Source organism: Bos indicus, chromosome 4 (genome assembly GCF_029378745.1).
Source record: "Bos indicus isolate NIAB-ARS_2022 breed Sahiwal x Tharparkar chromosome 4, NIAB-ARS_B.indTharparkar_mat_pri_1.0, whole genome shotgun sequence".
NCBI classification, from domain to species: domain Eukaryota; kingdom Metazoa; phylum Chordata; class Mammalia; order Artiodactyla; family Bovidae; genus Bos; species Bos indicus.
In genome coordinates this window covers 114,840,567-114,865,395 of record NC_091763.1, presented here as the reverse complement: position 1 = coordinate 114,865,395, position 24,829 = coordinate 114,840,567, and the positions used below count along the sequence as shown (strand labels likewise).

The window sequence follows — 24,829 nt, the reverse complement described above, 5'->3', positions numbered from 1 at the left end:
AGAGATGGACGGATAAGGATGACGTGGATATAATAGGATACTACTACTCAGCCCTAAGAATGAAATAAGGCCATTTGCAGCAACGTGGACGGACCTAGAGGTTATCCTACTAAGTGAAGGCAGGCAGAGAAAACTACCGGACAGTGTCACTGTATGTAGAATCTATCTACGGCACTCATGAACGTGTCTGTGAAGCAGAAACAGACCCACAGAGAACACACGTGTTGCCAGGCGGGGAGAGGAATGGACTGAGACTTGGGGATTAACAGATGCAAGCTATTAAGATACAACATGGTCCTACCGTACAGCTCGGGGAACTCTATTCAACATCATGTGATAACCATAATGGAGAAGAGTGTGAAGACATATGTATAATATGTATGTATTCCACTTTCCTGGGTGGAAATTAACATCATAAATCAACTATGCCTCATTAAAATAAAAACAAACCCAAAACGACAGAAGGAAAGTCAGAGTAAAACCTTGATGTCTGTTCCCCCCGCCCCACCCTCAAGAGTGACCGCAGGCACTCCCCTGAAGGACCCCGCCGAGGGCATCACGCACCTGGTTTGGGTCGCTGTAGTCACACGCCTTCAGCACTACGAGGCCCCCCTTCTCACTCGGGCGGCCCTGGGCCACCAGACACTTGTTGGTCTGAAGGTGATAGAGCTGGAAAAGAAGAGACTGCTCCTAACAACGTGGTACGTATGGATGAACAGAGAGGAAACATGAAAATACTATTTCAAAGGTACGGATTTGCAAGGTCCTAAAAAGAGAAGCATTTTTTATTACTGAATTCTGGCTTCAGCACATAGGATCATCACAACAGAGACTTCAAGGTTGTAGGCAATTTTAACAACAGACGCAGGTGGTGTCAAGTAGAAATTCCACCTAAAGATACAAGATTGCTCATCTGTTCCAGGGGAGGAAGGAAATCAAATTTACCATCTCTGCACTAAAGACAACACTGGGTGAACAGAAACAAGAAGTGGAAACAGCCAGTACCTGGTTCAGTCAACACACACACCTGAGTGCAGATAAATACAGACTGTAAGCGCCACAGGAACTGCAAAGATTTACATCAGAGAGCGTCTCGTCCAGGCAAAGTGGTCAGTGCTTGCTTGCTTAGTTGCTCAGCCGTGTTCAACTCTTTGCAACCCCATGGACTGTAGCCCACCAGGCTCCTCTGTCCATGGGATTCTCCAGACAAGAATACCGGAGTGGGTTGCCATGCCCTTCTCCGGGGGATCTTCCTGACCCAGGGATTGAACCAGGGTCCTCCCGCATTGCAGGCGGATTCTTAACCGGCTGAGCTAGCAGGGAAGCCCAAAGTGATCAGTTTGAAGGTTAAATGTGATTACATACGCAAGGCAGTAACAACAGGGATTTCAACTATATGGTATGCACCCATTTTTACTTAAAGGGAAAGTACATGGTAATAAACATCTCAATGACTTTTATAAGGTAGAGAACAAAAGAGGAGAAAGCTCCAGGCTTCATTCCAGCCACTGAAGAGCTGCTGCCACTGAAAGAGCCAGGACACGGGGCGTGCGGTCTGCCGTCGCGCCACACCGGAACCCGAGCCACCAGTTCTCCCTTCCCGTCCACAGCGGCCCCATTTCCCCTTTCAGGTTCCTTTCTGGGCTCTGCCAGATGCATTTTACACTCACGTACAATGTCTTTGTGTCTTCACATTTATAACCTCTTGGAAGCTAGCCCATAGCTTAGAGAATATGCTGTGTTTTCTCTAAAACTGGCAGGTAAGGGATCTTAATATAAACAACAAAGATACTAAATATACCTGAATAGAGGAAATTCTCTTAAAAAATACGTAATGAAAAGCAAGCTAAGGCCTATCCTTAAATATTCTATGAAGTATACAATGTTGTTTATTTTTTTAGACAACATTTACTGAAACACTGGGATAGAATCACTTTCTTACCCTTCCGCGCTGCAGGACTTTGGGGCGTTTTGGCCCCCTGTTGATAAAAATGGGTTGCTGGGGTTTGACATTGGGCCCAGATATCTGCATCTCCGGGTAAATGTTATCCAAATACCATTTAAATGATTTACAATCCAGCTTCTTCCTCAATTCAACACGCTCACTGATGTTTCCATAATTTCTGGTTCTCAGATCAGGTCTTAAGGAAAAATACTGCTCCTGAATTTAAAAAAAAAAAAAAAAAAAGTAAGTGAACGGGTTTTTTGGTCACCTCAGTAAAGTCATTAGAGAGGAAGCGGAGAGGAAGCAGGGGCTGAGGAGGAACCCGAGCAGCAGCAGAGGAGGAGCCTGGCTCTGCAGGAGTCACAAGAGCTCAGAGAGGGGAGCCGGGCGTCCTCCGACACTGGCTCATTACCTCTCACAGACGAGACACTTGGCAAAGTTAAAAAGGAGTCAGAATAAAAAAACCGAGTGAAAGCCTGGGTAGAGAAAGGAGACCAGGAGAAAAGCAGCCGGCGCCCCGTCCCCAGATGAGCGGCTCGTCTGCAGCCTCTCGAGGCCGGGCCTCACCTTGTACTCATCCAGCCACACGTGCGCCAGCCGCAGAGAGTTGTGCGTCATGGTGTCCTGGCCCTCGGGGGACCCATACGGCCGCCTTTTCCGGAAAATGTGTCCAACTCTAGAGCAAGGGATGATGAACAGCTTACCCCCACACATCCAGATCTGGTCGGAAGCAGAACACGTGTTAATAGTGCCCACAGCACTGCGGGGTCAGCACACGGCTTTCATGAGATTAACCTCTGTTACAGGTGTCTGAGACCCTGCAAGGGGTCTTAGCAGAATAAAGTCAAAGCCGTATTTTAAAATTATCTGTCTTTATTAATAAAAAGAAACAAAACCCTAAAACACTGTGACATTCTTTTACTCTCCTGCGTCTAAAACTGTCTTCCCAGACATGATGTTTTGACAGAACAAGGAAGCTGACCTTCAGGACTTAGGGATGAAGAATGCTAATCAGTCCTCTAAGCTCAGTTTCACACGTACTTTCTCATAAAATACACATATTTTTAGAAAAATATTTTATAAAAAATACAGAGCGAGAGTCGGAAGATCTTAGTTCTGGTCTAAATTTTGCCCTTGACTGAGTCACTTTAGTTATTTTAATTTTTATGAGATTCAGTTACCTTATCTACAAAGACTAATAATATCTGTTACAGCTCTCAAATTGTAAAGATTATGTAAGAAAAACTGGGATCAATACATTTGCAAAGATACAAAACGACATACACAAGGTATTACAGTATCTGAACGGGGATCCCGTGACATACCAGGAGATGGGAACGAGAGCGAGAAATCCGCACTCTGTCCCTTGCCCTCTTTCCACCTTTTCCAAAGCTTGTGTCCTAACCACTAGCACAGCTCCCTGAGCCACAGATCCCACCCACGACCGTCATCTTTCCAGCCTCAGCAATGAGCGAAGAGATTGTGAAAGGTGAATTTCTTCTGTAGGTTGGAGAAATCTGTGTATACAAAGGATTCAGTAGTCTATGCAGGGGGCAAATATAATTTATCATATCATCTGGGCTACTCCTGAAAGTAAAGGGGAGCTATTAATAAAACTTCTCCAGGAGACAGGTGTAAACAAGGGTGACCTCGAGCAGTCAGGAAAATGTGATGACCAGAACCGTATATATATCCTCGGTCATCAAATAAGATTAATGGACAAAGGAAAAACAAAACTCTAGAGTCAATGCTCACAAAGACCTCTAAATTTATACCACCTATCACTTTAAAATTCTTGTAAAATAAATATAAGGCTTCTCAGAGGCTTTTGCTATTTTGAATGGTATTATCTATATCATAAATTATGGTGAAATAGAGAATTTACAGAAAATATGGGATCACAGATGAAAATTACATTTCACTGCACAATTAACATACAAAAAAAAATTTACCCGAAATGATATTTCTAAATTTTCTCCTCCCCAGATATCCATGCCACTGTCATACTGTCCAAGTTCATTGAAATAGTTTCTGTTCATGGCAAACAATCCTCCAGCCATTGTAGGTGACCTAGAAAGGGAAGACAGTTACTGTACCAATTCTATAGTCAATTATCTACTTGTTTTTTCAAAAAATGCGGTACAGTTTTAGAACATTACTAATAAAAAGTCATGTCACCAACTCAATGAACTTGAGTTTGAGCAAGCTCCCGGAGAAGGTGAAGACAGGGAAGCCTGGTGGGGTGCAGTCCATGGGGTCACAAAGAGTCAGCCATAACTGAGTGACTGAACAACAGCAACAATAAAAACTAGATGAACTATTCTGAAATGTTTAATTTATGAGGGAATGAGCTGCGCTGCCTCGTCAAGTTTTCTAGATCGTGATAGCTGGCAAGTAAAGGCTACTTTTCTAAGCATCACAAGTCCTTTCTTTTTTTTCTTATGACTATGGTTGACAGGAATCCACCTGAACTGTTTAACTTCTGTTGACAGGCCCAGAGCCCCTGGGATAAAAACTGGGCTCCAGGGCCCGACAAGGAGAGACCCGACAAACGCCACACTTTGACCTGGACGCAAATGTGGTAGGCCAGTGGTGCGCAAGCCGACGCTTCACTAAGTGTGGAGACATTTTCAGCTGTCACAGCTCAGGGGGAGGGGTGCTGCTAAATACCCTGAGATGCACTAGAGAGCCCCCCATCCCTGCCCCCCCACCTCCAGAAAGAACCATCTGGCCCTGAAGGTCAATCCTGCCACAGCAGAGAAACCCTGTTTGTGAGAACCTGATGCAGACTGGCTCCCACAGAGACTCCAGCCTGGATTTCAGTCTCACTTCCTGGAACTGTGCACCAGGAGTCATGGGGTCTAGTCCTGAGCTGCTTCTCAGAGAGACGCAATATTCTCTGCAGGAGAAGACGCTGCCCATGTATGAATGTGTTTCTATCATTTTTCATATACAGTGTCTGCCATTAGAAATAAACAAGCAAACTAACAAATAACCAGGCAATCAAGAAGATAAATCACACGAAAGTAAAAAAGAGAAACGATCTAAAACAGAAACACAGGGGCAGGGGTTTCAGACAACAGAGTTCTATCAGGCAGAGACTAACAACTGCTCAGTATGTTCAAGCATAAAAGACAAGACTGAGAATTTGGCAGATAATTAGATGCTATCAATAAACCAAATTTATGCATATCTGAAAAACACTCTGACAATGACAGGAAAAAAATGTAAGCAGCCGATGAAAAGATATTGCCTTCAAAAGAAACAAAAATAAGACAGTTGTTGACATCTCACCAGAAACAGTAAAAGCCAGAAAGTTCTTGAACAATACCTTCAAAGCCCTAAGAATGCATCTGCCAATCTAGAACTGAATATCAAGTAGAATTATTTTGCAAAATAATGATGAAACAAAGACATCTTCAGAAAAGGAGGAGTAATCGCACCTGAAGTTTCAGCAAAAACAGACACAAAATGTGTCCTTGGGTCAGAATGGAAACAGACCCTAGGGGGGAGCTTGCAGACGCAGAAAGGATAAGAGGGGACTATACAGCTAAACCTGAATGAGTAACGCCTGCACAAAAAGTGGCCTGTGGGGTTAAACACACACACCCATATTCAACACAATCTGAGGTGGGTAACTGGGGTAGGAGGAACATTGTGAGATCCTTGCTCTGTCTGGAGAAAGTACCAGTTTATATTACACTTTGATAAGTCATGGATGAAGGTTATATTCTCTAATTACCCACTAAGAACAGAACGTGAGAATGTATATAATGTCTAATAATGGGTGGCCGTTGGGAACAGAATAATAAATCGGAATTCAGACCAAAAGGGCAAAGAGAAAAGAATACAGAACAATTCTAAACTGTCATGCATCTATTAACATGGCCTCAAAATATATGAAGAAAATATATAAAGAACTACCAGGAGAAACAAACACACAACTGTAGTGGGAAATTAATCCACCATTTTAAACAACTGATAAAACATAAATTTTTTTAAAAGAGAGTATTTTTACAACACAATAAACTTGACCCAACAGATGCTGAATCCCATCTTGACAACTGCAGAAAATACAGATTCTGACCACAGTGTAAGCTAGGATTAAATAACAATTACAAAATTTCTATATGCCTGTAAAATAATAAATGTACTGCCAAATAAAGTACAGGTCAGAAAAAACACAACAAGGAAGACATTTTTAAATAAATGACAATTTAAAATGATACGTATGTCACAATTTGTGGGATGCAGCTAAGGCTATGATTAGAAGAAAACTTACCATCTTTAAATATATATATATATATATATATATATATATATAAAAGAAAAAAAAGGCTAAAAATTTTAAAAATTTAAACATACAACTCAAGAAGTTAGCAACCTCGTGTATTCAGAGTGAAAGAGCTTATCCTTATCATTCAGAGAAGGGTGTCACATGATGCTGTCAAAAGTCAGAACAAAAAACAATGTTTTTTTTTTTTTAAGTATCAAAAAGAACCAATACAGAAACAAAATAACCACACTGCAACAGGAAGAGAGAAGGAGTACCTGGAGTGATGTAAAATGAACTGCCTCTTCCTTTTCCCAGCAGAGCAGGTCTGAAGTTGGTGTGATGTTGGAAAGAGGATTACACATACTACCGTTTACAGTTCAGGAAGTAAACAGAAGACCAGGAAATAAAACCAGGGGAAAGGACTGAGAGTGGGGCAGGGGTAGACGTGGTCACTTCTCATCCTGAATTGTTCTATACTGTGATATGTTACTGTGAATACATGTTTTCGATTAAAAATGATATCAAAAATTAAACAAACACACCCATAAAGATGATGAAGAAACTGACCATTGCACTAAAACAAAGACTGAGAATACGGAGGACAGTCTGAGGATCCTCCTCGCCCTGGCGAAGGCGCCTAAAGTGGAGTTGGCACTTGCCTGCCTCCAGCCCCAGAACGGGAGGGCGCAGACGGGCAGCGTCCCCATGGGCAGCCCTGCTCTCCCGAGAGGCGCTCGTTACCGGACTCCCACCTGCAGGGCCGGGAGCAGAGGTGGGCAGAGCACCACAATGAACGCCCTGGCAAGAAGAAGGGCTGCCAGCCTGTAAAGACACAAGACCTGGGGGTGTCTCCATGGACTTCCCAGAAAACTGCCACAAAGTCTAAGAGCAGAAGACACCCCACCCTGCCAGGAACTCAGGTCAGCAACCTGAGCTGGCCGGGGTTCCATCAGCCTCCCCTCCAAGTCGGCTTCGGATGAAAGGAAGCTGGCAAGTACCTGAAGGCCAGCTGAGGTGCCAGCAGCATTCCAGTGGGAGGTGTGGGGAAAGTGTTCTCGACTACAAGTGAAGACAGGCATGCCTATGACTGGGCAGCTTCACTCCTGCAAACCAGAAGCCATGAAGAAGGATGCTGAAAATAGCTTTGACAAAATTCAATACCCATTTATGATAAAAATTCTCCAGAAAGTAGGCACAGAAGGAACCTACCACAACATGATAAAGGCATAGCAAACATTCTTCTCAATGGCGAAAAACCGAAAGTATTTAAGATCAGGTACAGGACAAGGCGCCACTGCCGCCACTACTATTCAACAGCGTTCTGGAAGTCCTAGCCACGGCAATCAGAGAAGAAAAGGAAATAAAAGGAATCCAGATTGGAAAAGAATAAAATTCTCAGTTTGCAGACGACATGATACTACACATAGAAAACTCTAAAGGTTCCACCAGAAAATTATTAAAGCTAATCAATGAATATAGTAAAGTCACAGGATACAAAATTAATACACAGAAATCCCTGCATTCTTACACATTAACAATGAAAAATCAGAGAAGTTAAAGAAACAATCCCATTCACCACTGCAACAAAAAGAATAAAACAGCTAGGAATAAACCTACTTAAAGAGACAAGTATATATAGTTTTCTGTAGACAGTTTAATACAAGTTTAAACTATATACAAGTACATGGTTTTCTGTATACAGAAAACTATAAGACACTGACGAAAGAAACCAAAGACAACAAAGAGCTGAAGAAATATACCATGTTCTTGGATTAGAAGAATCAATGTTGTGGAAATGACTATACTACCCAAAGCAATCTACAGATTCAATGCAATTTCTATCAAACTACCAATGGCATTTGTCACAGAACTATTAATAATAGAACAAAAAATTTCACAATTTGTATGGAAACACAAAAGACCCCAAACAGCCAAAGCAATCTTGAGGGAAACACAGATCTGGAGGAATCAACCTTCCTAACTTCAGACTACACTACAAAGCTACAGTCACCAAGACAGTATGGTATCCGCACAAAAACAAATATAGCTTAATGGAACAAGACAGAAAGCTCAGAAATAAACCCACGCACCTATGGGCACCTTCTCTTTGACAGAGGAGGCAAGAACAATGAAGAAAAGATAGCCTCTTCAATAAGTGGTGCTGGGAAAACTGGACAGCTACATGTAAAAGAATGAAACCAGAACACTTCTAACACCATACACAAAAATAAACTAAAAATGAATTAAAGGCTTAAATGTAAAGTGAAAGTGAAGTTGCTCAGTCATGTCTGACTCTTTGGGACCCCATGGACTACAGCCTACCAGGCTCCTCCATCCTTGGGATTTTCCAGGCAAGAATACTGGAGGGGGTTGTCACTGAAGCCAGAAACTACAAAGCTCTTAGAAGAAAACATGTGCAGTACAGCTTTGACATAAATGGTAACAAGATCCTCTTTGACCCACCTCCTAGAGTAATGGAAACAAAAACCAACAAATGGGGTCTAGTTAAACTCAAAAGCTTTTTCATGAAGTCTAAGAGCAGGGAAAACTGGACTAAAGTACCCTGTTTAGGCATACATCGGTGGTGAAACTACAGGAGAGCAAGGAAACGATGAGGGTCCAGGTAGTGACGCCTCTGAGGACCAGGCCAGGGGCTGTGGCCAGGAGAGGTACAGAGGCCGTGTGGGCGCTATTTCTTGACCCGGGCAGAGTTTCACAGGTGTTCAGATTACAATCATTTACTAAATTGTAGGCATATATATATACACACACACACAGATGTGTACTTTTTTACATATGCTATTTTTCACAATAAAAAACTTCTTTAAAGAACAAACCCAAGAACTTAAAAAAGTATAAATACAGATAAACATGAGATTGACATGAGAAATTTAGAACAAAACAAAAATAAAGAGAAATAACATATAGGAGCAGATTTATAATATTCAAGAATATGGATGAAAACTGAAAATAATTCACATACTATGACTTTGTGTGATGCGTCCCTTGTAGCTCAGTTGGTAAAGCCTCTGCCTGCAACTCAGGAGACCTGCCTTCGATTCTTGGGTCGGGAAGATCCCCTGGAGAGGGAAATGGCACCCACTCCAGTATCCTTGCCTGGAGAATCCCATGGACAGAGGAGCCTGGCGGGTACAGTCCATGGGGTCACAGAGTCAGACACGACTGAGGGACTAAACCACTACCGTGGCTTTGTGCACTACTGGTGGGAATCCATCCTAAAATCCTAACTGTAGTTATGTACTAAATGTTCTTCACAGCACCACTCACACTAGCAAAGAACTGGAGATGTGTTATGACCAACGCAGTAACCACGGGCTCTGATAAAAACAACACAACACGGGGGCCTCCAGGCTGTCCGACACAATTATCCCAGGATACTGTTGACTTCTGCCTTTCTCACTGAGATATAAATCCTGAGAGCATGGACAATTTCTATCCATAAATCTTTCCTTAGGTCTTGGCAGAGTACATTAAATTCAGCAAGCACTAAAAAGTCCTTCATGGACAAACAAGCCAACACTTGTGCTTTCTGCAAAGCTTTGAGCGTGTTTTCTCTTCGGGGAACTTTCCCAACAGAGAGGAGAAAGCTTACTTTATGGGTGCAGTCGCTCCCTCCGGTCCCCCGAGCTCGGAGAGCGGGACAAGGTCCCACTTGAAGTGCAGCCCCCAGTTGAAGCCGCCCCGCACCACCGGGGATGAGCTGTAGGCCAGCGTGTCGGCGCTGATGATGTCGATCACTGGGCACACGACCGTCCGCCGGTCCTCGCGGATGGCGGCCAGCAAGGGCTGCAGCCACAGCACGTTCACCTCGCAGTGGCTGTCCAGGAACACCAGGACTTCTCCTGCGGGGAAGCCACAGAGGCCCGAGGTCAGCGCCGCTCACGAGGCAAGAGGCCCCCGGCTCCAGAGAGAACACCTGTGCAGGTGAGCAAGCTGACCGCCACCCCTCCAGCCCCAGCTAGCAAATTGGTCCTGGGAGCCCGTCAGCCGGGAAATCCTGCTTCAAGGGTGCTGCCACGACTGAAGAACATACACAGACCATAAAAGCAAGTCTTGAAAAAAGTTACAGTTACAAACAATCCATATTCTCCTCAGTAAAAAACCAAAAAAAAAAAAAAAGACTCCGAGGCTCACCGGAGCCATCCAGTTCTCTGACAGCCAGGTGTGGAGCAGTGCAACAGGAGTGGTCAGCTGTGTCTGTTTTTATTACAATTATTGTAATGGATATATTTGTGAATTTACTATGTGACACGTCCCTGTCTCAGCAAACCGAGGCTAGAGAACACAGCTCACTTTCACTGGTGACTCATAAACGTGCCCCATTACCGATTATTTCGACAACACAGGATTCTCAGGAGTGAGGGCCATGTGGCCGGCTCATCACGTTGCCACATGGCTCCCCGCTCCCGTGAATCCACCACTCGACAGCCATGTGACCATCTCACCCTCCATTTCCCACATTTCCTTTCCAATTCCCTCAGTCTCATGGGCCAGAGGACACACTTTTCTTCTCGTCAGTAAAATAAAAATTGTGAAGATTTTCTCATGCATTTTTAACTCTGCTTGATAAACGTGAGCAGGAGTAAGGGTTTCTTTGATAACTTAATGGTTACTTCTGAACACCTGAACAACTTAGAATCTCGTCATCAGACAGCATTATTATTATTCCAAAGCTTTATCTATGAAATAAATGTACTGATATAGATTTTACACAGACTTCATAAAGCAACCAATGCATCCTATTTCAATTAACAGCAGCAGAACCTCCAGCAAGAAAGTCCTCCAGAGTGACAGGGACTTGGCCGTGTCCTTCAGCGCCTGTGAACGACCTTCACAAGGTCACCAGATGTCATTTAATACAGAAAAGCAAATTGTTCAATCTCTTATCAAGGTTCCTTTGAGGGGAAAATTACTAATAGCTTTTCTTAATTCAAAAAATATTACTTTTTCTATAAAAGTCAGTTTAACTAAATGAAGGAAGATAATACATGGTCACGCTGAACCTGAGACCGATTTCCCCAAAACTTTTTTTTTTTTGACAGATCCCAAACTATATTTGAACAAGGACCAACACGACATAAAGAAAAAAACTAGATGACGACTGTTGCCTGAAAAAGCTTGCAGTAACAACGTACTGGGAAAGTACAGTGTTCTGTGACACGATCTCGCCGTACCCCACAAACACCCCAGTTTCCTATCTCGTGCCTTCTGTAAGTCAAAACAGCCAAGTCAGAGAGTCTTTATTTGACTAGAACTCTACAGAAGACAAATCACAAGCCCTGAATTCAACCTGCATGTGACTGTGGACTGGACGGAGGGGAGCTCCGTCTCATTCGTTGTTAACTGCTTCTGTTCACTGCAGGTGAAGACAGAGGAGGGAAGAAGGAAGACAGTACAAATGAAGTCACAAACGAACCCCGCAAACGAGACAGGGGGTGTACAGGAGGGGTGGCGGTGGACAGCAGCGCGAAGCCCACCGTGAGCCCCGGTAACCAGTCATCGGAGGAGGGCAGTGTGTGGGAAGGCAGATTTTCTCACTATGAGGGGATGCCCCACCAAAGTTTCAGAATTCCAAAGTCATCTTCATGATTTTTTTTGGGGGGGAGGCCATATTTCCAGGTACTACATGAAATATTAGACACTTAATATTTTTAAAGAGATTCATTTAATTAAATAAATGTATTTTTAAAAGGAAAAGCTTTTATTCAGATCGTAAATGAAAATTACTGGCACCAACCTTCCATAGAGATAAACAGAAATCTGAACCGATATGATACAGCTGAAGAGAAACAGAAGCGGACCAGTGAGGACTCTAGAGCTCGCCTTCCTGGGGCCTGGGCTTTGGGACAACGGGGCTTAGTTACAACGGGGCTCCATTAGGGAAAGGCCTTACCCAAACTGCACAAGCCTCATCTCTCCTGCTGCCAGTGCCCACTGAGACTCCACTCGCCACAGACCAATGAGGAATCAGGAGGGCAGGAGAAGAGAGCTCTCATCACTCAAGAGCCAACGGGAAGTTCTACCTGTTGCGTGGGCTGCTCCAATCATTCTTCCTCGAATCAAGCCCTCGCGCTTTGGATTTCTTATCACTTTGATTTTTCCAGGGAGGTATTTTTGGATGTATTCATCTAGTTCTCCTTTCAAATCATCTGAAATTGAAGATCGTTCAAACCACATGAGACGCGTGCACAGGTATTTTAGACACTCTAGAGCTGTACCTGGTGCTTGCAACAACAAGCATTCAAGTAAGTATTACAGAATCTGCCACTTTATTTTAAAAGGAGAGCATAGCTTATCCTGAAAGGAAGAAAAAGGAAGAAAATGAGGGATCAGAGTTGGAATACTAGCCTAAAGGAGTAGTTACTTAACTTACAGACTTTTTGTATTTCCATAGCAACTAACTCAACAATTTGCATAAAGAATGTTTAAAATGAGTATTTTGAGTGTATGAATGTTCAGCTGACTACATACAAATCAGACTTAAAGAAGAAACTGATATGTAAATGCCTTTTTTCAAAGTAATTTAAGTCCTACTCCATTTCAGAATAGTTGAGAAATAACTTCTTTGCCCTACCAAGAATTATATAATAGCAGCAGTAAATACATTGTTATACTAATTTATAATTTGGCATCTTCCATGGGCACTATTTTTTTTATAAATTCTAGCTCATTTACCTTTAAATTTCATAACTTCAGACATCATACAAGATCTAATAAGTAATTCTTTCCATAGTTAGCATATAAACCATTGTAACTGATCATGAGTTTTCTCTTTTAGAAAAAAATACCCACAGAATGAAAAACAAATCACAGGCTGACATGAAAAAATAAATTCAACACCATAAATTTTAGAATTATATTACTTAGCCAATCTTCTACTTGGTCCAGATGCAAATTCTTAGGTTTTTTAATCATTTATTTTTTAATTAATTTTTCCGTTTCTCCTATGAGGTTTCAACGTTTACCAAGGTTTGAGAATTTTACTCTCGTTGATCTGAACATACATTTACTCATTTTGTATACTTAAGTATACTGGCATACCAGTTCTGTTGTTGATACATAAGGAATGCTTAATAAAGACTCAAGTTGTGAAAAGACATGTAACTGGCATATAATTTATCAGTGTATCTCTGCAGCTTACTGTTAATGAAAAGAGCAGAAAGCTTGAATGGTAGTGGTTTCATCACTCAGTTGTGTCCAGTTCTCTTGCATTCCCATAGACTGTAGCTCACCAGGCTCCTCTGTCTGTGGGATTTTCCAGGCAACAATACTGAAGTGGGCTGCCATTCCCTTCTCCAGAGGATCTTCCTGACCCAGGGATAGAACCTGAGTCTCCTGCACCAGCAGGTGGATTCCTTGGGTCTAATTTCAACTCTACCAGGTAACATCTTGAGCAAATTACTATTTCCTCCTCTGTAAAATGGGAATATCACCTCTCACAAGGTTGAGGACTGCCCTCCATCCTGCTGTGTACATGAAATCACTCTTAGGAAGAGTCTATGCTGAATTAAAGAAAGGTAAGAAGCATATTAAAAAGCACAGACATTACTTTGCCAACAAAGGTCCGTCTAGTCAAGGCTGTGGTTTTTCCTGTGGTCATGTATGGATGTAAAAGTTGGACTCTGAAGAAAGCTGAGCGCTGAAGAATTGATGCTTTTCAACTGTGGTGCTGGAGAAGACTCTTGAGAGTCCCTTAGACTACAAGGAGATCCAACCAGTCCATTCTAAAGGAGATCAGTCCTGGGTGTTCTTTGGAAGGAATGATGCTGAAACTCCAATACTTTGGCCACCTCATGCAAAGGGTTGACTCACTGGAAAAGACTCTGATGCTGGGAGGGATTGGGGGCAGAAACAGAAGGGGATGACAGAGGATGAGATGGCTGGATGGCATCACTGACTCAATGGACGTGAGTCTGAGTGAACTCCGGGAGTTGGTGATGGACAGGGAGGCCTGGTGTGCTGCAATTCATGGGGTCGCAAAGAGTCGGACACAACTGAGCGACTGAACTGAAGTGAAAGACGTATGTACTAAAGCCTAAAGTACCAGTGTTCAGAGACCATCTAAGAGCCATCACAACGCCATCCACTTTATCTGGAGGCAGCTGATGTGACAGACTGACAAGATAAACCTAAGCCAAAGCGTTTTGCCAAGTTAAAGCTAATCCTAAAAGGTCACATACTGTGTGATTCTGTTTATATAACAACCCAATGACAATACCATAGAGATGGAAACAAAATCACAGAGATGAGGGCTGCCAGGAATTAAGGATGTGTGGGCAGAAAGGTGCGTGTGAATACAGAGTGGTAGCAGGTAGGAGATCTTTGGGGTGATGGAGTAGTCCTATCTGTACCGTGATTACAGTGGTGGTTACAGAAATATACTCACAGGATAAAATGGCAAATAACTGTACACACACGTGGTATCAATGTTAAATTCTGGCTTTCAATACTGTGTTATTATGTAACCAATGGTGGAAACGGGGTGAAAGGGCACACAGGACCTCTTTGTAACTCACTGCAAATCTGTGATTATTTCAAAATAAAATTATTATTTTAAAAAGGTAAGCCAAGGGGAAAATTTCAAGAGCCTAATTTGGGTAGCATAGTTTGAAAACAGATTACACAGATAATGCAGTTTCTCCAAAACTACGCTACAATCAGGCGTGTAATTGTGGTTGGCTCTGCTGCAGCTGCATGCACGAGGGTCCTCCTATCTTTCAGGGACTGAATGGCCAGTGGTCATTACTATAGTGAACCAAAGCAGAGATCCCACACTGCCAGTTACAGTATTCCTCACCAAAGTCACTGTCATCGTCCACGAGGATAATTTCATGAAGAAGCCGGGCTGGCGTGCGGTCCAGGACGCTGTGCACCGTCCGGAGCAAGGCAGACAAAGCTTCATTGTAGAAACAAATAACAACGCTAGCAACTGGCAGATCCGCTGGGTAAGACTTGTCTTTACATCTGTAAAGACGAATATCAGAAAATGCTGACATTTCAAAAAGCTTGAATGTTTTAGGTTATCATTCACTAAACATTAACTGCTCCCTTGTTGAGCCTCTTCTTTACATCATTAACAATTTTTATTAAAAAGTGGTAAGGAATTAATGTGGTTTCTTATTCAAGCGTTTTATAATTGTTAATAATTTCTCCCTCCGTTTCCTGCTACTCTGCTTATTTTTAAGTCAATTCAAGTTTTTAAAACTTGAATTTTTTCTTCTTTGGTACAGAGGTTACACAAAGATGTGTTTTTACTGAAATCACTGCAAGTTTTTAATGCAGCAATCAACAGCTGATGTTTAATTTCTTCTCAATGAAGTTTCAAAAGGAAATATGAATATCTGTATTTGAAAATTTTAATTTTTGCTCAATCATATAAAAAGATTTGAGTAAACTATGACATATATCAGGATAATGGACGAGCTTCCATGTAAGCAACTCTTTGATTTTAAAAAAGGTTAGGTGGCTTTAAGTGACCACAAGGAAAAAAAAAAACCACTGACTTAAAAAATAAAATCAGGAATTCCATGTTCTTCTGCACAGCATACAATGCCTTACAACGTCTGGGCCCTGCCTACTTTCAGCCTCTTGCCATTCTCTCACTACAGGCAAACAGAACTGTTTCAGTCCCTTTGACAAACGGTATATCTCCTGCCTCAGCCTGTTCCCATACAGGGGACAACCTTGCTGTACCGCACTGTTCAGTCCCTCTCTCTGACGCTTCCCTGGTCACTCTGGGGTGGGGGCCCTGTCTCACCCGTTCCTATCAGAGCCTTCATTCTTGTGCTACTGTAATTACTCACTTCCTTATCAACCTCCCCTGACAGGCACTAAGCCCTGGGAACCGAGGGGCTATGTCTTATTTCCAGAGCCTAACAGAGTGTCCAGCAAACAGTCGGTGCTGAAACAGATCTGTAGAGTGAATGACTGATTGACTGTATGAAAGAAAAGCCTTTGAAAAAACAAAAAGAATGAAAACAGAAAAGTGAGATCACGAGTAGAATTCTTCACTGATGTGAATTCCTTTTTGTTATGAATCCAATAAACAAACATTTAAAATAAACATATACTCAGAAGGTGACTTAATTATATGCAATTAGTATTTCATATTTTTCATATTTTACATTTCAAAAGAAACCCAGCAAGCTCTAGAACCCTATTAGTACAATCTCAGACCATGTGGCTTCAAGCATAATAAGAGTGGAAATAAATCTGTCTTAAATTTTCTAGTATCATGAATGACGAAGCCTAATTGCAGATTATTAACAGGTCAGGGGAGCCTGGTGGGCTGCCATCTATGGGGTCACACAGAGTTGGACATGACTGAAGGGACTTAGCAGCAGCAGCAGCAGCAACACCACCCCCATGACTTATCATACCGCACTAAAAGCACTGTGTTATTAAAATGGCGAGCAGAAACTAAGAAGGAGCGTACGCTGCATTCCTCGTATCTGGCACGTCTCTGTGGTAGCCCAAGCGGTTACTGATAAGCATATTGAAGGCATGTTTCTGATAGCCCAAGTCTCTCAACTCCTGATCACGTTCATTAAAAATCATACCTGCAAAAGAATGAAGTCACAGTCAGTGAATTAAATCTGGAAATGAATGCTACAATTCCTGTTATGATCTCAAGAAAATCTTGGGGATCTCCCTAGTGGTACAGTGGATGAGAATCCGCCTGCCAATGCAGGCGACCCGGGTTCAACCCCTGGTCCAGGAAGATCCCACATGCCACGGAGCAACTAAGCCTGTGCACCAAAGCACTGAGCGTGCACTCTAGAGCTCGTGAGCCCCAACTACTGAGCACACGAGCTGCAAGTACAGAAGCCCAGGTGCCCAGGCCGGTGCTCCGCAACAAGAGAAGCCATCGCAATGAGACGCCCACTCACTGCTCGCCACAACTCAAGAAAGCCCAAGCAAAGCAACAGTGCAGCCAAAAAAAGTAAATGAAGAACAAAACTTAAAGAAAATCTTGGCTTTAACTTCTTATAAATAGGTTAACAGCCATGTTTCTCAAACCTAGTTTGTCTCCATTTTCAAAAAACTGTGTCAAGGTTTAAGTCAAACTTTCCTCAAAAAAGCAAGTGTACTTTAACCATAAATTATGGCTCATTAGCCATAATTTAAGAATAGTTTCAAGAAAAAAAAAAAACAACTTACCTATGACCAAGAAAAAAAGAGACTTAATGATGATTTATACCATAAAAACAACAGATTACAGAACCCCATATGGATCTCAACAGGCCCCAATTAACTGGGCAAGAGGTTTTTTTGGTTCTGTTTTCTAGAAAAAAATTTTTACCCCAAGTTTTTATATGGACTCTTCCCCTAGAAAATTGACTATTGATAACCCTTTCTGTAAAATGTCTCCAGTTCCAGACTTTAATCAACTTCACAGTCAAGAAGGTCCACCACAGAGCTAATCAAAATCACTATAATTTAACACCTTTGCTCTCACACTGTCGGAAATCTCACCTTTACCTAGAATAGTAAGCTTCCTTTTGCTTTCTCTTTCCCACATCAAACATTTAACCTCTGCTCACAGAATGACTCCCCTATAATAGCATTTCCTGAAGTCGAGTCATGGAAAACTAATCCCACTGGACATTCAATTCAGTTCAGTCACTCAGTCGTGTCCGGCTCTTTGTGACCCCATGAATCGCAGCACGCCAGGCCTCCCTGTCCATCACCAACTCCCAGAATTCACCCACAGTCACATCCATCGAGTCAGTGATGCCATCCAGCCATCTCATCCTCTGTTGTCCCCTTCTCCTCCTGCCCCCAATACCTCCCAGCATCAGAGTCTTTTCCAATGAGTCAACTCTTCGAATGAGGTGGCCAAAGTATTGGAGTTTCAGCTTCAGCATCATTCCTTCCAAAGAACACCCAGGACTGATCTCCTTTAGAATGGACTGGTTGGATCTTCTTGCAGTCCACGGGAATCTCAAGAGCCTTCTCCAACACCAAAGTCCAAAGGCATCAATTCTTGGTGGTCAGCTTTCTTCACAGTCCCAATCTCACATCCATACATGACTACTGGAAAAACCATAGCCTTGACTAGACAGACCTTCGTTGGCAAAGTAATGTCTCTGCTTTTCAATATGCCATCTAGGTTGGTCATAACTTTTCTTCCACGAAGTAAGCATCTTTTAATTTCATGGCTGCAATCACCATCTGCAGTGATTTTGAAGCCCCCAAAAATAAAGTCTGACACTGTTTCCCCATCTATTTCCCATGAAGTGATGGGACCAGATGCCATGATCTTCGTTTTCTGAATGTTGAGCTTTAAGCCAACTTTTTCACTCTCCTCTTTCACTTTCATCAAGAGGCTTTTTAGTGCCTCTTCACTTTCTGCCATAAGGGTGGTGTCATCTGCCTATCTAAGGTTATTGATATTTCTCCCGGCAATCTTGATTCCAGCTTGTGTTTCTTCCAGCCCAGCGTTTCTCATGATGTACTCTGCACAGAAGTTAAATAAGCAAGGTGACAATATACAGCCTTGACATACTCCTTTTCCTATTTGGAACCAGTCTGTTATTCCATGTCCAGTTCTAACTATTGCTTCCTGACCTGCATATAGGTTTCTCAAGAGGCAGGTCGGGTGGTCTGGTATTCCATCTCTTTCAGAATTTTCCACAGTTTATTGGGATCCACACAGTCAAACGCTTTGGCATAGTCAATAAAGCAGAAATAGATGTTTTTCTGGAACTCTCTCACTTTTTTGATGATCCAGTGGATGTTGGCAATTTGATCTCTGGTTCCTCTGCCTTTTCTAAAACCAGCTTGAACATCTGGAAGTTCACAGTTCACATACTGCTGAAGCCTGGCTTGGGGAATTTTGAGCATTACTTTACTAGTAGAGGTTAAAATGAAGAAAAAGATTTCATGGCCAAACACTCAGGAAAACATGGATTTTAAAAGTCAAGAACGGGCGCTCCCTGGCGGTCCAGGGGTTAGGACTGAGCACTTTCACTGCCACTTTTTTTTTTTTTTATGGGCAAATAGTAACAGAAAAAAATTAAAGTTGAGTAAACTTTTGTTCTTAAGAATGCTGATTGTTTTACAGATACACAGGTGTGAAGGGATGAAATACAGAATGCAGTGTTTTCCCAATTTATTATTTGATTTATCCCGAAGATTTTTTCTAAGGGTTTTATGGTCTTTGATCCATTCTGAGTTAATATAATACAATATGAGATAAGGGTTCAACTTCATTCCTTTGCATGGGGATATCTAATTGGCCCAGTGCCGTTTGCTGAAAAGACCATCCTTTCCACATTAGCTGCTCTTAGCACCCCTTTCTGAAAACCAACTGACCACACGTTACTTGTTCTTAGGCGTTACCATAGATGCTACTTGACCACAGATGGCGGAGGGTATATTTTTGGATTCTCAGTCTATCCTGCGATGTACGTATCTTTCCTTATGCCAGTATCACACTGTTAGGAAGTTTTGGAAGAGAAGTATGTGTTCTCCAACTTTGTTCTTTTTCAAGACTTCAGAGCACCCTGCAATTCCTTATCACCTTTTGACTCGGCTACTCCATCTTTTCAACAAATGCCATTGGGATTTTGATAAGGCTTACATTCAGTGTGAGTTGCTTTGGGTGGCACTGACATTTTAACAGTACTCAGCATTCCATCCATGAACCTAGGACGTCTTTCTATTTATTTAGGTCTATTTTTATTTCTTTCTGTTGTGCTCTGAAGCACAACTGATGTACAAATCTTATACCTCCTTGGTATATTTACTCTTAAGTACTTCTTTCTGATTCCACCGTAAATGAGATTGTTCTCTTAATTTTACTTTTGGACTATTCATCACTAATGTCCAGAAATACAACTGGCTTCTGTGTGTGGATCTTATACCCTGCGACTTTGCTGAATTCATTTATTAGCTCTAATTGTTTTGTGATCTTTAGGATCTTTTATAAAGAATTTAGTTTCTGATGGGTAATTTGAGTTTGTCACTTCAAATATCTACAATTCTCTCACTACTACATTCAAAGGCAAAGTCCGTTAAAAATGGCAAACCCAATGTTACAACTTTATAAAAATTTTATAAAAATTACTATAAACAAAAAGTTAGAAAAATTTCCATTAATGCTTTTAAAAAGGTCCCAATGGCTGTTTGAAAATGAATAGAAGGTATATTTTATGAAAAATAAAGTAAAAGCTTCCTTTTCCTCATATAATTTTCAATACTTTTGACCTCCTGTATTAGGAAATGATTAAATTCTAGAAACTGATGAAATCTGTTTTTACATTTCCTTTATATTCTGTGGATCTTTCAATCTCTCAGAATCTCTCACTATATGCTTTTACTCTTAAATTACTTATTATTTGATTCTTCAATGAAGATCAATGTTCTTAAGTTTTAAAGACAACCAAAATGGCTCATATATCCCTTAAAATAAAATTTGCTGAAACCAGAACTCTAGAACTGCAGTGTTCAGTCTTGCTTCCAAACTGAACAGACTGTAATTTTTGAAGAATAAAAAAACTCCTATATTTAATAAATATATTCCAGCGGCTCAATAATTTTACTTGTAAGTAAAAATCTTTTTAGATATAAGTAGTCCCAAGGCAATGGCACCCCACTCCAGTACTCTTGCCTGGAAAATCCCATGGACGGAGGAGCCTGGTGGGCTGCAGTCCGTGGGGTCGCTAAGAGTCGGACACAACTGAGCGACTTCACTTTCACTTTTCACTTTCATGCACTGGAGAAGGAAATGGCAACCCACTCCAGTGTTCTTGCCTGGAGAATCCCAGGGACAGGGGAGCCTGGTGGGCTGCCGTCTATGGGGTCGCACAGAGTCAGCCAAGACTGAACTAACTTAGCAGGAGCAGTCTCAGTTTATTTCTAAACCCAATGGTTTATGTCCTGTCTTAACTCTGCCTTTCAAAATATGTTAAAATAGTCACTTTTCAACCATTGCTTTCCCTTATTAAATAATGCTAGCAATTAAAATCTTCCCCCATAGGTTCCATTTTCTTTCCAACCACTTAATTTTTCTTCCTTTCTGCCCTCTCCCACCTCCCTCCAATTCTGGACCTCATAGTTTCTCCGAAGTCTTCATAAAATATTGAAGTCAGAACTGAACAAAACAGAATATAACTCCTTACTTTGTCTGCAAAAATCACAGGACCCCAGCTAGTTCATGAACAAAATACATCAGTACAGAAAAAAGTCACATGTCTAGTCCTCTGAACAATACGTGATTTAAAGAATATTTGCACTTCCAACGATGAAATATTTCAACACGTTGCTAGCAAATATCAGGTACACTTACCCAATTCAGAAGAGAATTTCACGTTGCCTCTTTCTGGATCTTCAACATGATTATCTATCATATCATCAATTTTGTTTGCTTTGAACTGTGATTCTAGACTTGGACCTCGAGTGAAACGGGGATAAAATTTTTTGGGGAATGGTCCGTGGGGCCCAGACCCCTTGATGGGCACATTCTTAAGTGGCTGAGTCACTTCACTGAAGTTGAAATAAATAAAAAGCAAAAGCGTCCAGGCTGCAGATGTAAAAAGGCATCCATAACAGAAATACCGAACTGTGACACTTCCCATTATAGACCTAGCATTGCTGAAGGGCCATTTTCAGTTTCCTAAAAGAGAAGGATAAATACGTTAGGCACTTTAAGACACTGAAAAAATTAAATACCAATTTAATACTCACTGTTTCCCAAACTACCAAGTAACACTTGTGAACAATTTACTTAGGACCCCATGTGCGTCATTAACAGAAAGTCAAATGTAAGAAGATACAGGGATAGCACTGAATAAAAAAATAAAGGAATTCCACAACTGAAACCCCAGGCCCACTGCGTTAGTACTGAGAAACCAGCAGCAGCCGCAGAGCTGACGTGCTCATCCGCCCAGGTTAATGGATACCTGCTTCTTCACCTTTGATCTGGACCACGTTCACTCTGCTCATATTTTTGAGGTTCTAACTTTTCATAAGTAAAACCTAAGTACTACACAAGTCATGACAGCACATCTAAGGTCCCTTCTAATTGTAAAATTATTAGACTACATCTTTTAACCCAAGAATATTAAAATCTGTTATTATAAATAAGCAACTTTTAAAAAGTTTTACCCTCCAATCAAAGATTAAACCTGCCCTAATGCCCACTCTAGATTCAACAGTTTCATTTCAAATTTATAACTGAAAGAGTTCAAATAATCCCATTTTCCCTCTCCTTATGATGTCTTATAAACAATAGGGCACTGAACAGCAATGTTTTCCTAAGCTTCTTGTAATATCGGGTCTTCATGGAGGCTTCACACAGCCCCCTCAGGAATTGTCTGTAGAGAGCCCACTGCACATATAAAATCGTTTCACTGAGCGTGAGAGCAGAGAAACACTATTTAAGTCATGTACAAACAAGAAATCTACAAAGCAATACTACTTATACATTACTAACTTCTATAGTGTAAAATAATTTTTTCAAAAATTATCATGCCCCCCCCAAACCAGGACAAAGCAAATCAGCATCAGTAAGCTCCAATTCAAAAATTAAGCTGTTTTGTACAATGTTATGCCATAAGCCCGAAAGACAGCAAATGGTTCAATTTCTTAACTATCTGCCAACCAAAAACTATTAGTTCTTTCACCACATGTCAATTCAAAAGCTTAAAAAACAAAACACCAGTACCCAAACAATCAAAAACATCCCACAACAGTAACACCAATGGGAAATGACCACCGCACAAAAGGAAAGTCAGACACCGATCAAAGTGCTGTCAGGTCAGCTGCAGCACTGTTGAGTTAAGACAGGCACAGAAAAAGATCCACTTTATTTGGAAGTGGAAGAAAACTTTCTCTAAGCAAAATGAATGGAGCCATTAAGACAAAGGATTAAAGTTACAAATTTGTAACTTTGCAACAAAATGTTGCAGACAATACTGAGTAGAAACATTTAGGTGAAACATTCAGTTCAGTTAGTCAGTCAGTCACTCAGCCCTGTCTGACTCTTGACTCTGACCCCATAGACTGCAGCACACCAGACCTCCCTGTCCATCACCAACACCCAGAGCTTGCTCAAACTCATGTACATCGAGTCAGTGATGCCATCCGACCATCTCATCCTGTCATCCCCTTCTCCTCCTGCCCTCTATCTTTCCCAGCATCAGGGTCTTTTCCAATGAGTCAGTTCTTCACATCAGGTAGCTAAAGTATTGGAGTTTCAGCTTCAGTATCAGTCCTTCCAGTGAATATTCAGGACTGATTTCCTTCAGGATGGACTGGTTGGATCTCCTTGCAGTCCAAGGGACTCGCGAGAGTTTTCTCCAACACCACAGTTCAAAAGCATCTATTCTTCGGGCTCAGCTTTCTTTGTAGTTCAACTCTCACATCCATATATGACTACTGGAAAAACCATAGCTTGACTAGACAGCCCTTTGTTGGCAAAGTAATGTCTCTGCTTTTTAATATTCTAGGTTGGTCACAGTGAGAGAGTCAATTCCTAGGCAGGTTGATAAGAAGTCCAGGATCCCCAAGGAGGAGAAGAGGGTCTGGTGCTCTGGAAGTAGAGAGAGGTGTCTAGAATTCTCGAGGAGGAGGAAAAGACAAATGTGTTTTCTCTCTCTCTCTCTCTCTACATTCCTTAGTCACAGTCACAGAAAACTAAAAAGAAACTTTTTTTCTTTAAGCCTAGAACTGATGATTACACAACAAACAACTGTATTAAGGATTATATAAAAACAATGTATCCTGCTTGAAGACAGTTTCTCCTTCCTGAAGACCTTCTGGCTAATCCTGTTATCTTAAAATGTAAATTGTGGGTCTAGTAAGATCTTTACAATCTTGAGACATTCTTATTGTAATAACTAATTAAAACAGTATATAACTCCCTTGCTAAGACTAGGGAGGTGGGCACTCTCCATCCCCTTCTGAGGTCTCTGTCAGAACCTTTCTCTGTCCCTTTTCATACTTTAATAAAACTGCTACACAAAAGCGCTTGAGTGATCAAGCCTGGTCCTGAAACTAAATCTTCTTTGGAGATCAAGAATCTAACACCGTTCACCATAAGCTAGAAATAGCTTTTCTTCCAAGGAGCAAGCATCTTTTAATTTCATGGCTGCAGTCACCATCTGCAGTGATTTTGGAGCCCCCAAAAATAAAGTCTGTCACTGTTTCCCCATCTATTTGCCATGAAGTGATGGGATCGGATGCCATGATCTTCGTTTGCTGAAGTTCAGTTTTAAGCCAACTTTTTCACTCTCCTCTCACTTTCATAGAGGATCTCTAGTTCTTTGTTTTCTGCTCCGCACATCTGAGCTTATTGGTATTTCTCCCAGCAATCTTGATTCCAGCTTGTGCATCATCCAGCTCAACATTTCACATGATGTACTTGCATATATGTTAAATAAGCAGGGTGACAATATACAATCTTGACGTACTCCTTTTCCAATCTGGAACCAGTCCATTGTTCCATGTTCGATTCTAACTGTTGCTTCTTGACCTGCACACAGATTTCTCAGGAGGCCGGTAAGATGGTCTGGTGGTATTCTCATCTCTTGAAGAATTTTCCACAGTTTGTTGTGATCCACACAGTCAAATGCTTTGGCATA

General features: G+C 41.6%; 1 protein-coding gene across 7 annotated transcripts in view; it reads right to left on the bottom strand.

Annotated features, from left to right (window-relative positions):
* Window positions 1-24,829, bottom strand: part of GALNT11 (polypeptide N-acetylgalactosaminyltransferase 11) — a 52,701-nt gene that overhangs the window by 2,932 nt on the left and 24,940 nt on the right. For 6 of the 7 annotated variants that reach the window (XM_070787370.1, XM_070787369.1, XM_070787373.1 and 3 more), the window contains 9 exons: window positions 21,535-21,861; window positions 16,678-16,801; window positions 15,040-15,206; window positions 12,266-12,391; window positions 9,835-10,084; window positions 3,898-4,015; window positions 2,513-2,665; window positions 1,943-2,161; window positions 565-669 (listed from right to left, as the gene is read on the bottom strand). In XM_070787370.1, coding sequence (XP_070643471.1) covers window positions 565-669; window positions 1,943-2,161; window positions 2,513-2,665; window positions 3,898-4,015; window positions 9,835-10,084; window positions 12,266-12,391; window positions 15,040-15,206; window positions 16,678-16,801; window positions 21,535-21,823 — 1,551 coding nt within the window. In that variant the 5' untranslated portion in view covers window positions 21,824-21,861. The remainder of the gene's footprint in view (window positions 1-564; window positions 670-1,942; window positions 2,162-2,512; window positions 2,666-3,897; window positions 4,016-9,834; window positions 10,085-12,265; window positions 12,392-15,039; window positions 15,207-16,677; window positions 16,802-21,534; window positions 21,862-24,829) is intronic. The other variant, XM_070787375.1, reaches the window with a different exon arrangement.